The following is a 14,313-nucleotide window of genomic DNA, read 5'->3' as shown; positions in this document are numbered from 1 at the left end:
ACATACACAGCCATCGCGAGGGTTACTGCATGGCACCCTTCATTGGGCAGACGGGAAAGCCAAGGCTCAGAGAAGTGGTGCAGTCTCTTCAAAGTTCCAGGCGCCTGTGGTTTCCCACAGGACCAGAAACAGGATGGGGTCTGAACCCACCCGCAGAGCGGTCTCAGTAGTCTGTAAAATACAGATGATGTCCCTATTCTCAAGATTATTGTGGGAGAACAATTGCAGAAAGTGTATCACACTAGACCCACCTCCCCGTTCTGATTAATGCAGCCCCGGGGCTTGACCCCAGGGGTCCCCCCACATGCTGGGGGTGTGAACTGAGGTCCCCACACCCCCAGCCTCCTGTGTGGGAGGGGTGAGCCCAGCAGTGATTGAGAGGCGGAAAGGGGAATGGGGGGTGCTCTCCGTCCTCTGGGCCCCAGTCAGGATATGGCCGCTCTGGGTCCACCCCGACCCGCTGGGTGGAAACAGGAAATAAGTGAGACCTGGTGTGCACTGGGTCTACGCCTGGCTCCACGGCTGATAAGGGCCATTGTGTGGCCGCCGGGGATGAGCCTGCTGTGGATAGATGTGCTTCCCGGAGGAAGGAAGGAAGGCTTGCTAGCTTTTCCGGGGCGGGGGAAGCTGTGGGGAGAGAGAAGGGTGCTGGGGGGAAGGCCCCTGCCTATAGGGCTGTCGGTGCCAACACACGCCCACGGGACTCAGCCCTTCCTATGCCAGCCTCTCCCTCTGGAAAGGTCTGTTTCCCCTATCCACTTCCCTGTTCTTACTTCCTATAAGGAATGGCTGGAGACTGGAGGGCTCAGTCTCAGGCCAGGAAAGTGTCAGCTGTGATTTAGCAACAATAAAAATAGAAAAGCAGGAACATCAGGGGTGGGGGTTACCTGGGGGTACTGTTGAAACACAAGGGATGAACAGGGCTAGAGGTTGCCCACACCCAGGGAACCCAGGAACTAACCTCACAAGCTCTGAGGCTCAGAGGAGGGTAAGACAAGAGCTTCCTCACAGCAGGACAGCCCCCTCTCCGGGCCCTGCATGACTAGGCCCCAGCAGCCCTGGTCTCTCAAACTCATGGTGGGGGCTCACCTGCTGTGGGGAGCAGCCCCATTGAGGGGATGTGCAGGAAAGGCAGTGCCTACTGAGGGGTCCTCTTGGCCTAGGGGAGGGCATGCCTGCTGGTTTGGGGAGTGGGCCCTGTGCCCTCTAGCTGGTACCAGAGAGTGGGCGGGAGGGGGGGCCCAGCCATAGAACTGCTGTGGGGATGGGGGGAAGGGGAAAGGCGTCCTGACCTTTGACCTGGAGGCCAGGGTCCCCCATGGGTGGCTGCATCGGCTCCTCTGGTTACCTGGGACAACAGGCATTTCCTCCATCCCCAGCCCCTCCTCTTCCTGCTCCAACCATCCGGGCCAAGAGGCCTCCCAATCAGACCTGGACGGCTCCAGCTGTGTCCTGAGGCGCTGGACCAGCCACATCCCCTGGGGTTGGAGTTGAAGCAGAACCAAGTGGCCATCCCGGCGTCAGACCATAGGTTCCTGGCTCCCGGAGCGGTCAGAGCCAGCGAGTGGGCAGGCAGCTTTTGCTCACAGGCCCCGGTGCCCAGGGCGCTGGCTCTCCGCAGGGCGGAATGGCGCTGCAAGTTGAGCTGGTACCCACCGGGGAGATCATCCGCGTGGTTCATCCCCACAGGCCCTGCAAGCTTGTAAGCTGGGATGCTCTGGGCTGGGAGGAGGGTGGGAGTGTCTCCCCAAGGCCGGGCAGCCCCTCTCAGGCGGAGCCCTCGGGCAAGAGCTGAGCAGCGGGGAGGGGTTCCGATCCTTGGAGGGGCCAGAACAGACTGACCAAGACGGGGTGAGTGGAAGAGTAAGGATGTAAGGGCCACTAACAGCAGGAGTTTTGGAAGTGGAGGTCTGGGCTTGACTCTTCTCCAGCTTCCTGAACCTCAGTGGGCAGAACTGCGAATACTGGGCACAAAAGGCAAGTGCCAGCTGCAGTGAGGTCGAAGGACGAGGGCATGGAAGCTCCAGGCTCAGTCAACGCTCCGCTCCTCTCCAGTCCGCAGGGCTGGGACCGCCCAAGACTCAGAACACAAGGCCGGTGTGGGAGGCGGGTGAAGGGACACGGGTGGGTAGAAACGGGGGAGCGCGGCCCTGGCCCGGCCCGCAGGAAGGGGCTGGAGATGCAAAGGGCCCGGAGGAGGGAGAAAGTCGGGCGCCCCCACGCCCCCAGCACGGCGGCGGGGAGCCGGGTCTTCGGCCGGAGGGGCGCGCGCGTGTTCGCTGTGGCCGGACGCGCCTGCCCCGGGAACGGGCCGAGGCGGGGGCCGCACGCACCGAGGCTTCGCGGACGCGGCCGGGGCTGAGGCGGGGCGGGGCCGGAGGGTGCGCGGCCCTGCCCGGGATGACGACAGGCTGCGGCCCGGCCCCCGGCGGGCCCTGGGCGGGGAGAGTGCGCCCGGGCCGCGGATCCCCGAGCCCGCCACGCCGCCCAGCCCGGCCCCCGCCCGCGCCGGAAGAGCCACGCCGGTGGGTACTCGGGGCGCGGGGACGGCGGCCGCGGGGGGCGGGTGTGGGGAGCGGGCGGCCGGGCCGGGAGCCGCCGTGCGCGAAGCAGGGGTCACGGCCGGGGATCGCTGGGGCCGAAGAGCGGCCGGGTGGACCCGCGCGGGGGGTCCCACGACCCGGAGGCGCCGGCGTAGCCTGGTGGAGACAGGTTTACCTGCGGGGAGCGGGAGGCGGGGAAGAGCGGCCCGGGCTGCAGGACCCAGGACCCTGCACGCCCTTCGGGCCCCGCCCGCAGCCCTGCTCTGCCTCTGGGTTCCGGAGAAGCCGCCTAAACCCGCCCCTTCCCGTTCTCCGCCCCTGGGGCCCAGCGCGCCCCGAGTGTGGCGGGCGGGGGGCTCCGGAGTGGCCGGAGAATGAGGATGGCCACGCGGCCCCCAGTCCTCACGCTCCGGCCTCCCGCGCACACGCCTGGCTCTGAGATTCATTCATTCATCCAGGAGTCCAGGAAGGGGTGACTGAGCCCCACCGTGTGCCTCGCTGGGTGTAGGGAGTGGGAGCCGTCTCCTGGGAGGGACTGACAAGGAAACAGCTGATTCCTGCGGGGTGCGATAAGGAGGCGCTGCGTGTTCGGGAGAATCAGGAGGGGGTTCTGGAGGAGGTGACACCTGAGCCGAGTCTCAGTGAGGTGGGCAGGGAGAGTGCCCCGGACTGGGGAAGCCGCAGGTGCAGGCACTGAAGCTTGGACTGGCTGGCGACGGTGCGAAGGCCCCCTCCTGGGGGAGGGGTGTGGAAAGAGGGGACTGGAGCGGGCTACCTGGCACACCAGAATGCAGGAGCAGTGGGGTAAACTGAGGACAGCAGAAGGGTCTCGGGAGTTCATAGGCAGGGTCCTGGTAAGCAGCAGTGAGTGTGAATCATGGGCCTGGCACATGGAGGGTGCTGTAAACCTTCACTCTATGAACATGAGGTGTTGATTTGATTTGTGTTGCCCGAAGGGAAATGGATTGGTAGGAGGAAGGCAAGGAGGCCAGTTAGGCTGCTGTCTTGGCCCAGGTAAGGAGCAGTGATGGAGGTGAGGTTTTTGTTTGTTTTTGTTGTTGTTGTTTTGTTTTATTTTGAGACGGAGTCTCGCTCTGTTGCCCAGGATGGAATGCAGTGGTGCGACCTCTGCTCACCGCAACCTCCACCTCCCGGGTTCAAGCTATTCTGCCTCAGCCTCCTGAGTAGCTGGGATTACAGGCGCATGCCACCATGCCCAGCTAATTTTTTTTTTTTTTTTTTTTTTTTAGTAGAGACGGGGTTTCACCGTGTTAGCCAGGATGGTCTCAATCTCCTGACCTTGTGATCCACCTGCCTAGGTCTACCAAAGTGCTGGGATTACAGGCGTGAACCACCGCACCCGGCCTGGAGGTGAGGTTTTAGCAGGTCGTAACCACTTGGTGTGAGGAGTGGAGGGAGGAGAGCAGGCCTGTTAATGTCAGGCTGTGATGACCAGCTCAAACAGTGCCACCCTTCTCTCTACAAGGATGTTAAACAGGGAGTACAGGTTAGGGGTCAAAGGCCCTGTTTCCCTTTTTTTTTTTTTTTTTGAGGCAGTGTCTCACTCTGTCACTCAGTCAAGTGCAGTGGTGTGATCTCAGCTCTCTGCAACCTCTTCCTCCTAGATTCAAGCGATTCTCCTGTCTCAGCCTCCCAAGTAGCTGGGATTACAAGCGTGTGCCACCATACCCTGCTAATTTTTTGTATTTTTAGTTGAAACGGGGTTTCACCATGTTGGCCAGGCTGGTCTGGAACTCCTGACCTCAAGTGATCTGCCTGCCTTGGCCTCCCAAAGTGCTGGGATTACAGGCATGAGCCACCGCTCCTGGGCCGTTTACTTTTTTTTTTCCCCCATACAGATTTATGTTAACATATTACGGGTTTATTGCTTTGTTTATTTGTTTGTTTGACACTGGGTCTTCTGGGGCACCCAGGCTGGAGTGCAGTAGCACTATCATGGCTCACTGCAGCCTCAACCTCCTGGGCTCAAGCAATCCTCCCACCTTAGCCTTCTGAGTAGCTGGGACCACAGGCACACGTCATGCCTGGCTAATTTTTTTTAAAAAATTTAGTGGAGGCAGGGGTCTCACCACTATGTGGCCCAGGCTGGTCTTGAACTCCTGGCCTCAAGCAATCCTCCCACCTCGGCCTCTCAAAGTTCTGGCGTTACAGGTGTGAGCCACTCACTGCACCTTGCCTCTGTTCACGTTTGCTGGAACCCACAGGCAGAGGTGTCTGGCAGCCAAAGACCCATGGTTGTGTAGCTAGAATGGACAGTCCTTGACCGAGGCCCTGTGAGCAATCAGGGTAGAGACCCTAAGTCGCCACTGTCTCCTCCCCATTTCCCTTCACAACAGTTCCCTGAGACCCAGAATGGTCCTTGGTGGGCAGCCAGGCCCAGATCTAAGATTGGTTTAATAAACAGAAGCTGAAGCCCTGCTGTGCCCAGCACTGTGCCACCCATGAGACAAGCTATGGCTACCTTTCTGCTGCCTCAGGCTCAGTGGACATCGGTTTATAGCAGCAGTCGCGGGTGCCTCAGATGACACCCCCTCCCAGCCCCCAACACCCCTACCCCACGGCAAAATCTGTGTGCCCTTAGGCTGGGGGAACATTTGAGGTTTCTGCTGTCCCCAGAAGTCAGGCTTGTAGGCACCTGGCCTATAGGAGCTGAAGGGCACTAGATAGCCCAGGTCTGCTGGGCCACCCCATCCCCTGTGGTTCCAGTAAACGCCTCCCCAGGTGGGAGAAGACCCAGAGGCAGCCTTGGGGAAGAAGTCTCTTGTGTCACTCAGGGGCCATGGCCTGCAGGGAACCTCTAGGCCCAGAGCCAAAGGCCCAGGCCCACTCCTAAAGCCCATATGTGACATACTAGAATCCCACGACACCGACAGGGGCCTGTACCGTGTTACTGAAGGTCACAGCCCTGGTAGCCCTGATAACCGCACAAAGAGGCTCAGGGCAGCCCTGCAGTAAGGTGTTCCAGTGCCCGGGTTCCAGTCCCACTCCTGAGACCTTGCACAAGTCACCTGCCCAGCCTCAATTTCTTCTGCATTGGAGTGATCATACAGACCTCATGGCTTGGCTGGGGTCTCTGAAAGGAGTAACCTAAGAAAGCGCGGAAAACGCAGGAGGCGCCTGGCGCTGCAGCCTCAGCCGCGGCGTCTTTCCCACCCGGGTTCCCCGCTTCCCTCCCCGCCCGGGGCTCGCGCTTCCGTCCAGTGAGGCGGGGCAGGCCGGGGGTTGCCAGTGCTGGAGCCGTCTTGGGGCCCGCGAGCCGCGGAGACGCCCCCTCCTTCCGCCGCCGGGCGGTAGCTGCGGGGGCGCCAGCGGGCATCCCGGGAATGCGGCGGCGCGGCCCGGGAACTGGAAGAAGCGGGCCCGACCCCTCCGCGCGCGGATTCCCCTCATTCCAGCCGCGTGACGTGGAGGGGCGGGGCGGACACTGCGGCCGCGAAGCTCCGCCCCGCCCTCTGGCCGCGCCCCCACAGGCTCCTGCCACGCCCCCGGCCCGAGTCCCCCACGCCTCGCTGGGCAGGGAGAGAGCTGAGCTTCCGGTAGGGGCTCTCTTGACCCTCTACCCCGTCTTCTAGGACGTTCCCCACCCCTGGACGGGCTGGAGGCTGGGTCCCCTCCTTGCTCCCTCTAGATTTTTCTTGTTTTGTTTGGAGACGGAGTTTCGCTCTGTTGCCCAGGCTGGAGTGCACTGGCACAATCTTGGCTCACTGCAACCTCCGTCTCCCAGGTTCAAGCGATTCTCGTGCCTCAGCCTCCCGAGTAGCTGGGATTACAGGCGCCCACCACCACGCTCAGCTAATTTTTGTATTTTTTAGCAGAGACGCGGTTTCGCCATGTTGGCTAGGCTGGTCTCGAACTCCTGAACTCTGATGATCCGCCTGCCTCGGCCTCCCAAAGCGCTGGGATTACAGGCGTGAGCCACCGCGCCTGGCCCTCCCTCTAGATTTTAAACCTGGGGGCACCGCAGCGGGCGTCTCCTCCCGCCCTCCCCCGCCTCTGCCCGAGACGCCCCCATTCCCCCTCCCCCGCTCCCACTCCCCCACCAGCTGGTGTCCCCACTGGGGATCCCCGGGGCCGCCGCTCCGGCCGGGCTGTTGGTTGCAGTAACGAGCCTTCCCCGCAAGGATCCAGCCCGCACCTGCCGCAGCCTCGCCCTCTCCCCAGGGAGCGGGGTCCGCGAGCTGGGTTGGGGTGCTGGGGCTTTGGGTCCCCGCTCTGCCTACCCCACCAGAGCGAGTCTGTGTCCGCCGTTGTGTTGGTGGAGGAGGCAGGTGCCTGCAGACGCGCCTGAGGCTCTCCCCACCGGATGGGAAGCGTGGCCCACGGCCTGGCTCTCAGTAGGCCTCTGCCCGCAAGCAAGTGAGGAATGAGCGTCCGGCCGAGGGAAGGCGGCGGGTGGGGGCAGCGGGGTCTATAGGGGGTCCGGGAGGTGCCCTTCGCGCTCTATCTCAGGCCACCCGACGGCCCTTCTAGGCCTGTGTTAGCCTCATGTTAGGAATGAAGAACAGAAGCCGAAACGTTAAGTGACTAGCTCAGAGTCCCACCGCGAGAAAGAACCAGCCCAGCCTTTTGCAGGCTCTAGACGTCCCCGCCCCTGCCCGCGGTGGGATCTGAGCCAAGGTTCGCCCCAGGCCAGGGAGGGTGGTGCCCGCAGAGCCCAGCAAGGGTGGTTCTGCCGAGGCTGGTTCGGAGGTGGGGGGCGTCCCGGAGATCCGGAGGGACTAGGGAGGCCCCCTTCAAAGCAGGGAGGGAGATGGGCCGGACACGATGGCTCACGCCTGTAATCCCAGCACTTTGGGAAGCCGAGGCAGGTGGATCACCTGAGGTCAGGAATTCGAGACCAGCTTGGCCAACATGGTGAAACCCCGCCTCTACTAAAAATACAAAAATTAGCCGGGCGTGGTGGTGCGTGCCTGTAATCCCAGCTACTCGGGAGGCTGAGACAGGAACATCGCTAGAACCCGGGAGGCGGAGGTTGCAGTGAACCGAGATCGCGCCACTGAACGCCAACCTGGGAGCCAGGGCAAGACCCCGTGTCAAAAAAACAGAAAAAGAAAAGGAGGGAGGGAGGAGGTCCGGGCCCAGAGGCGAGTGGGGTGTCCCGGGTGGGGAGAGGCTGTGGGCCCCAAATGCCGTGGGCGGGGGGGACGCGAATTTCCCAGAGGGTGAACTGAGCCCTCCAGAGGGGCCGGGGACTCCGCGCGCTCGGCCAGGGCACCCGGTGGCCGTCCCTGTCCCTGCGGCGCGAGCTCCGTGCTGACGAGGAAAACCAAGATCTTCCTGGGTTCGAGGCTCGGGCCAGGCCCCGGCGCGTGTGGGTGGACGGCGTCCCGCACGGAGAACGCTCCGCCCGCCTGGCGCGCCGGCCGTATTTGGACATTGGTTCTATTTTTAACTTTCCCGGGACCCGAGTTCGGAGGTTGGGGGAGGAAAATCCCGCTTCCTCTGGGACCCGCAGGCCTCGGTGCCCGCCCAGCGCCCGGGCCCGCCGCGGAGTGTCGTCCCAGGCCCGGAAGTGAGTTCCGGGTCGGTGTAGACGCGGCGGCCGCGCGGGTTCCGGGCTCCACCCTGGGGCCAACGGCGTCCCTCCTGGAAAACCTGACTCAGGCGGAGCCCGCCCCGCCCGGCCCCGCCCCCAGCCCGCGGACCCCCCCCCCGGACACCCCGACACCCCCACCTCCACCAACCCCACCTGGAGGGGACCCCAGCCCGGCCGCGCGGGAGGCAGGGGAGGCCGGGGAAGCCCCGCGCTTCAGGGGCCCGGGGCGGGGCGGGGCGGGGGGCGGGCCCTCCCTCGCTGACGCCGCCGCCGAGCCCGGGACCCAGAGCGCGGGAGCGGAGCGGGCGCCAGGCCGGCCGGGCAGGATGCGCTACCGGGCGTCGGTGAGCCGGGGGGCGGCAGGGCGGGGCGGGGGGTCCCGGGCGCCCCTCCCCACCTCGCGCCGTCGCCTCGGCCTTGCCAGGAAGCGGGCGCGGCCCAGGAATTCCGGGTGGAAAAACGTCCCGGGAAGTTGCAGGGGGAGGAGGAGGCCGAGGCGGGGAGGGCCGCGCGGGACGCTCGGACCCGGGGCCGGATGAGGAGCTGCCGGGGACGCCTGAGAACGTGAAGACCCCTGACCCGAGGGCGAGGGGGCGGGGACCGCGGCTGCATTTGGCAGCCGCTTCGGCGCGGGATTGGAGCGGGGCGGTGAGGACAAGCCTGGGAGGGGCAGGCCCCCCGGCCCGGCCCTGAGTGACGCCCCAGGCCAGAAATCTGGGCCTTTCGTGGTCAGAGGACACCGGCGGCCCCTTTGGGATCCACCCCCAATCACCACCACCTTGTTCTTCTCTGACACTGGATACTCTGGGTGTCCATTTTTTGGAGCCCTGAGACCCTGTTTGAAGAGGGATCCATCTCAGCCCTGGTTGTGGGGCGAGGGTCTTGCTGAGCCTGTACCACCCTCGACCCTCCAGTAGGACCCAGAGGCAGCTGGGCTTTCCATGGTAAACCCCCATCCCCTGAGGCTTCTCAGGACTCTCAGTGGAGGAGGTGCCTGGGGAGCCCAGCAGCTGGAGGAAAGGGAGTGGCCCCAGCCATGCGAGGGAGGGCCCCGCCCAACCCCCCCGTTCCGGAGTGGGTGGCTGAGCCCAGCTGGGGTGGGAGGCCCTCTGGGGGAACCCCTCTGGTGTAGTCTGGGAGTAACCTTTTGCCTGGTGCTAGACGCTCTACCCGTGGAGGTGCGGGTGGGCCTGGGTGGGAGAGACGGCCCCACCCTGCCTGCAGAATTGACCGAGCCATTTGTCCTCCAAAGCACCTGTCACACGTGGCTCAGAGCTAAGGGACCTGAGGTCACCTAGTCTAACTCAACTCCTCCTCCTTGAGAAGGAAGGAACCCAGAGAGAGGAGGGGATTGGTCCAAGCTCAACAGAGCAGTCTTTCTGCTGTTTCAAGGAGTTCCTTCTTGTGACCCCCCCCTTTCTCCACCCAAAACCAGCACCTCCCGGGTTCTGCCCTCTGGTCCTGCCAGCGTCCGTGCCCTGTGTCCGAGTCGCAAGTGGTTCATGTTGTCTCTGTTCTGTACCCGCAGCCTCGGTGATCCCCGTGCTGCCACACCGGGACCCGGGCCCTCCACACCCGGCTTTCCACACCCGGCCCACCATGCCCAGGCCCTCAGCACCCGTCATGCTCATGTCCCGTGTCCAGCCCTGAGTTCACAAGCCCCTACGTTCCCTCTCAGTCCCACAGGCGCAGTGGAGAAGTGGCCTTGCCCCGCCCCCGATGACTCTGACCCTCTTCTGTGATCCGTTCTCTACAGGCCCTGGGCAGTGACGGGGTTCGGGTGACCATGGAGAGTGCGCTGACCGCCCGTGACCGGGTGGGGGTGCAGGATTTCGTGCTGCTGGAGAACTTCACCAGCGAGGCCGCCTTCATCGAGAACCTGCGGCGGCGATTTCGGGAGAACCTCATATATGTGAGGCCCTTGTGGGGAGACGGCAGGGATGCTGGGGTCACAGACACGGGCAGGCGGAGGGGAAAGAGACACCAGGGGTCACCAGGATAAATTTTTTTTTTTTTTTTTTTTTTTTTGAGACAGAGTTTCACTCTTGTTGCCCAGGCTGGAGTGCAGTGGCGCGATCTGAGCTCACTGCAACCTCTTCCTCCCGGGTTCAAGCAATTTTCCTGCCTCAGCCTCCCGCGTAGCTGGGATTACAAGCGTGCACCACCACGCCCGGCTAATTTTGTATTTTTAGTAGAGACGGGTTTCTCCATGTTGGTCAGTTTGGTTTCGAACTCCCGACCTCAGGTGATCCGCCCACCTTGGCCTCCCAAAGTGCTGGGATTACAGGCGTGAGCCATCGCGCCTGGCCCGGGATAAACTTTTGACCCTCTTCTCCCGACCCCAGACCTACATTGGCCCCGTCCTGGTCTCTGTCAACCCCTACCGGGACCTGCAGATCTACAGCCGGCAGCATATGGAGCGTTACCGTGGCGTCAGCTTCTATGAGGTGCCTCCTCACCTGTAAGTGACCCCAGCTCCTCCGGGAGCGACCCCTCTGTCTCCATCTGAGGTGACCCCGCCCAACCCTTACTCTAAAATGATCCTGGTCTCCTGCGCCACATCTGTGAGGAATCCCACAGTTTCTCACCCCCCAGTGACCAGAGATGAATGTCGCAACTCAGTTCCATCTGGGTGGGACTCAGTCCCTACCCCGACTCACACCCATGACTTATTCCCCAACTGGGAGTGGCCCCCCAATCTTAGTGACCTCTGAACCCCACCTGCGAAGACCCCCCAGCCCTATCCGTGAGTGACTCCAGCCTCCACCTAAGTGACCTCCAGACTCCCACCTGTGAGATCCTCTCAGTCCTCCCGCTGGCAGTGACGCCCATTCTCAGCTCTGACGGATCTCCCGTGTCCCACACCTGCGAGGGACCCCCAGTCACCATCCTCAAGGGTGTATTCAACTCCCACCCACGAGAGGACTCCACCCAGATGTGGGAGCGGGACTCCCGTGGGGCTCCGCTTGGCACCCCCCTCCCCAAACTCCCTGACGAGCCTCTGCCCCAGGTTTGCCGTGGCCGACACTGTGTACCGAGCACTGCGTACGGAGCGTCGGGACCAGGCTGTGATGATCTCTGGGGAGAGCGGGGCAGGCAAGACCGAGGCCACCAAGAGGCTGCTGCAATTCTATGCAGAGACTTGCCCAGCCCCCGAGCGTGGAGGTGCTGTGCGGGACCGGCTGCTGCAGAGTAACCCGGTGCTGGAGGTGAGGGCAGGGAGAGAAGCCCAGTGCGGGAGGGGAGGATCAGGGAGAGAAGCCCAGTGCGGGAGGGCAGGGGCAGGGAGAGAAGCCCAGTGCGGGAGGGGAGGATCAGGGAGAGAAGGCCAGTGCGGGAGGGCAGAGGCAGGGAGAGAAGCCCAGTGCGGGAGGGCAGGGGCAGGGAGAGAAGGCCAGTGCCGGAGGGGAGGATCAGGGAGAGAAGCCCAGTGCGGGAGGGCAGGGGCAGGGAGAGAAGGCCAGTGCGGGAGGGGAGGATCAGAGAGAGAAGCCCAGTGCGGGAGGGCAGGGGCAGGGAGAGAAGGCCAGTGCGGGAGGGCAGGGGCAGGGAGAGAAGGCCAGTGCGGGAGGGCAGGGGCAGGGAGAGAAGGCCAGTGCCGGAGGGGAGGATCAAGGAGAGAAGCCCAGTGCGGGAGGGCAGGGGCAGGGAGAGAAGGCCAGTGCGGGAGGGCAGGGGCAGGGAGAGAAGGCCAGTGTGGGAGGGCAGGGGCAGGGAGAGAAGGCCAGTGCGGGAGGGCAGGGGCAGGGAGAGAAGGCCAGTGCGGGAGGGCAGGGGCAGCAGTAGCTACAAGGCGGGGTGGGGAGGGCGGGGGGAGAGTGCCAGGTGTCCCTCATACCCCCCGTCCACTCCTAGGCCTTTGGAAATGCCAAGACCCTCCGGAACGACAACTCCAGCAGGTTCGGGAAGTACATGGATGTGCAGTTTGACTTCAAGGTACCATGGATGTGTGTGTCGTGAGGATTCCCATTCAGTAGGCTCTTCGTGTGTTAAGCACCTGCTAGGTACCAGGGACTATTCCAGGTGCTGGAATTCCAGCAGTCAAACAAAGCAAACAAAAATCCTGCCTTCCAGGGTGATAAACAATAAACAGGGAAATTGAGGCCGTGGCAGAAAATAAAATGCAGTAAGGAGTTGGGAGCAGGTGCGGTCGTATTAGGGTAGGCCTCATTGAGAAAGTGGCATTTTAATAAAGTCTTGACAGCTGGGTAGGGTGGCACATGTCTGTTGTCCCAGCTACTCTGGAGGCTGAGGCAGGAGGATCGCTTGAGGCCAGGAGTCCAAGGTTACTCTAAGCTATGATCATGCCACTGTACTCCAGCTTGGGCTACGGAGTGAGACCCTGTCTCTAAAAAAAAGTAGAAAATAATGGCTTAATGGAGACAGAGGAGCGGGCTGTGCAGGTGCCTGTCCAGGCAGCGCGAAGGGCCAGGACAAAACCTAAGATACGAGGGTGCTGGAAGTGTTCCAGGACAGCACGGAGGCCACAGCCGCCAGAGAAGAGAGCAGGGGCCTGGGAACAGAGAGAGGCTACACGGTGCAGGCCCTTTTGGGTTGTTGCAAGAACTTTTTTTTTTTTTTTTTTTTTAAACTGAGTAGAAGGGGAGTTGTCAGGCTGGGTGCGGTGGCTCATGCCTGTAATCTGAGCACTTTGGGAGGTTGGGGCCGGTGGATCACGTGAGGTCGGGAGTTCAAGACCAGCCTGGCCAACATGATGAAACCCTGTCTCTACTGAAAATACAAAAATTAGCCAGGCATGGTGGTGTGTGCCTGTTGTCCCAGCTACTCAGGAGGCTGAGGCAGGAGAAGCACTTGAACCCGGGAGGCGGAGGTTGCAGTGAGCCGAGATCGCGCCACTGCACTCCAGCCTGGCCCTGGGAATTCGAGGCTGCAGTGAACTGTGATTGCACTACGGCACTCTAGCGTGGGTGAAAGAGCAAGACCCTGTCTCCAAAAATAAAAAATAAAAAAAAAGACTTTGGCCGCTTCACTAGGAGATTGGGAGTAGATGAATAGATGGTGGGGGAACCAGGCTAAGCAGGGAAACCGGTTAGGAGGCTGATGTCATCGTGTAGGTGACAGGTGACAGTGGCTCAGACCAGTGTGGTGCAGTGGAAGTGGCGAGCAGTGATTGGATTCTGGATGTTTTAAAGGTTAAGGCAGCAGGATCAGCTGCCTGATTGGATGTAGGGTATGGAGAAATACAGGCTTTCAGGAGGACTGCCAAGTCCTTGGCTTGAACAACGAGAAGGATGTAGTCCCCACTGACCAAGGTGGGCAGACCCTAACAGGAGCTCGTTTGAAGCGGGAGAAGGTCCGGTGTTCAGCTTCAGGACTGTTGAATTTGCGATGCCTGTCAGGCATCCAGGTGGAGCTGCCAGGTCAATGGAGTTGAATCTCCCCATTTCCTAGATGAAGTAACCGAGTCCAGCGTGGGTGGCGTGCCTGAGCCCACACAGCTGGTGGCAGGGCTGGAATTGGCGCCCAGTTCTGGCTGCCAAAGCCCAGGAGTTCAGGAGAGAAGAGGGGCAGGTGGGCTCTTTTCCCAGTGCCCCTGACCCGGCCTCATGCCCTGCCCTGCCCACAGGGTGCCCCCGTGGGTGGCCATATCCTCAGTTACCTCCTGGAAAAGTCACGAGTGGTGCACCAGAATCACGGGGAGCGGAACTTCCACATCTTCTACCAGCTGCTGGAGGGGGGTGAGGAGGAGACTCTTCGCAGGCTGGGCTTGGAACGGAACCCCCAGAGCTACCTGTACCTGGTGAAGGTGAGTGGCTGGCAGGCAGGGCAGGTGCCACCCAGGGATCCGGTGCCAGGGCTGGCAACCCAGCTGTGCCCTTCCTCCAGGGCCAGTGTGCCAAAGTCTCCTCCATCAACGACAAGAGTGACTGGAAGGTTGTCAGGAAGGCTCTGACAGTCATTGATTTCACCGAGGATGAAGTGGAGGTGAGGCTTCTTCCGGGACCCTCCCTTTCCTCCTGTCACACCCCCAAAATCACCTTTTTTTTTTTTTTTTTTTTTGAGACGGAGTTTCATTCTTGTTGCCCAGGCTGGAGTGCAGTGGTGTAATCTCGGCTCACTGCAACCTCCGCCTCCCGGGTTCAAGCAATTCTCCTGCCTCAGCCTCCTGAGTAGCTGGGATTACAGGCGCCCGCCACCACACCCAGCTAATTTTTTGTAGTTTTAGTAGAGACGGAATTTCACCATGTTGGC

The 14,313-nt window shown here is 62.0% G+C and overlaps 1 protein-coding gene across 5 annotated transcripts in view; it reads left to right on the top strand.

The window, feature by feature from the left end:
• Positions 1–1,453: 1,453 nt before the first annotated feature.
• MYO1C (myosin IC) overlaps positions 1,454–14,313 on the top strand; it is a 30,122-nt gene continuing 17,262 nt past the window's right edge. Inside the window, exons 1-7 of one of the 5 annotated variants that reach the window (XM_054459723.2) lie at positions 1,454–1,702; positions 9,857–10,012; positions 10,446–10,561; positions 11,111–11,309; positions 11,956–12,036; positions 13,688–13,867; positions 13,948–14,046. In XM_054459723.2, coding sequence (XP_054315698.1) covers positions 1,628–1,702; positions 9,857–10,012; positions 10,446–10,561; positions 11,111–11,309; positions 11,956–12,036; positions 13,688–13,867; positions 13,948–14,046 — 906 coding nt within the window. In that variant the 5' untranslated portion in view covers positions 1,454–1,627. Of the gene's footprint in view, positions 1,703–2,385; positions 2,526–7,959; positions 8,077–8,299; positions 8,445–8,546; positions 8,749–9,856; positions 10,013–10,445; positions 10,562–11,110; positions 11,310–11,955; positions 12,037–13,687; positions 13,868–13,947; positions 14,047–14,313 lie in introns of those variants that run through there. The other 4 variants (XM_054459725.2, XM_063655711.1, XM_054459724.2 and 1 more) reach the window with 4 other exon arrangements.

This window comes from Pongo pygmaeus, chromosome 19 (genome assembly GCF_028885625.2).
Source record: "Pongo pygmaeus isolate AG05252 chromosome 19, NHGRI_mPonPyg2-v2.0_pri, whole genome shotgun sequence".
Taxonomy (NCBI): Eukaryota; Metazoa; Chordata; class Mammalia; order Primates; family Hominidae; genus Pongo; species Pongo pygmaeus.
This window is presented reverse-complemented; position numbering and strand designations above follow the sequence as displayed.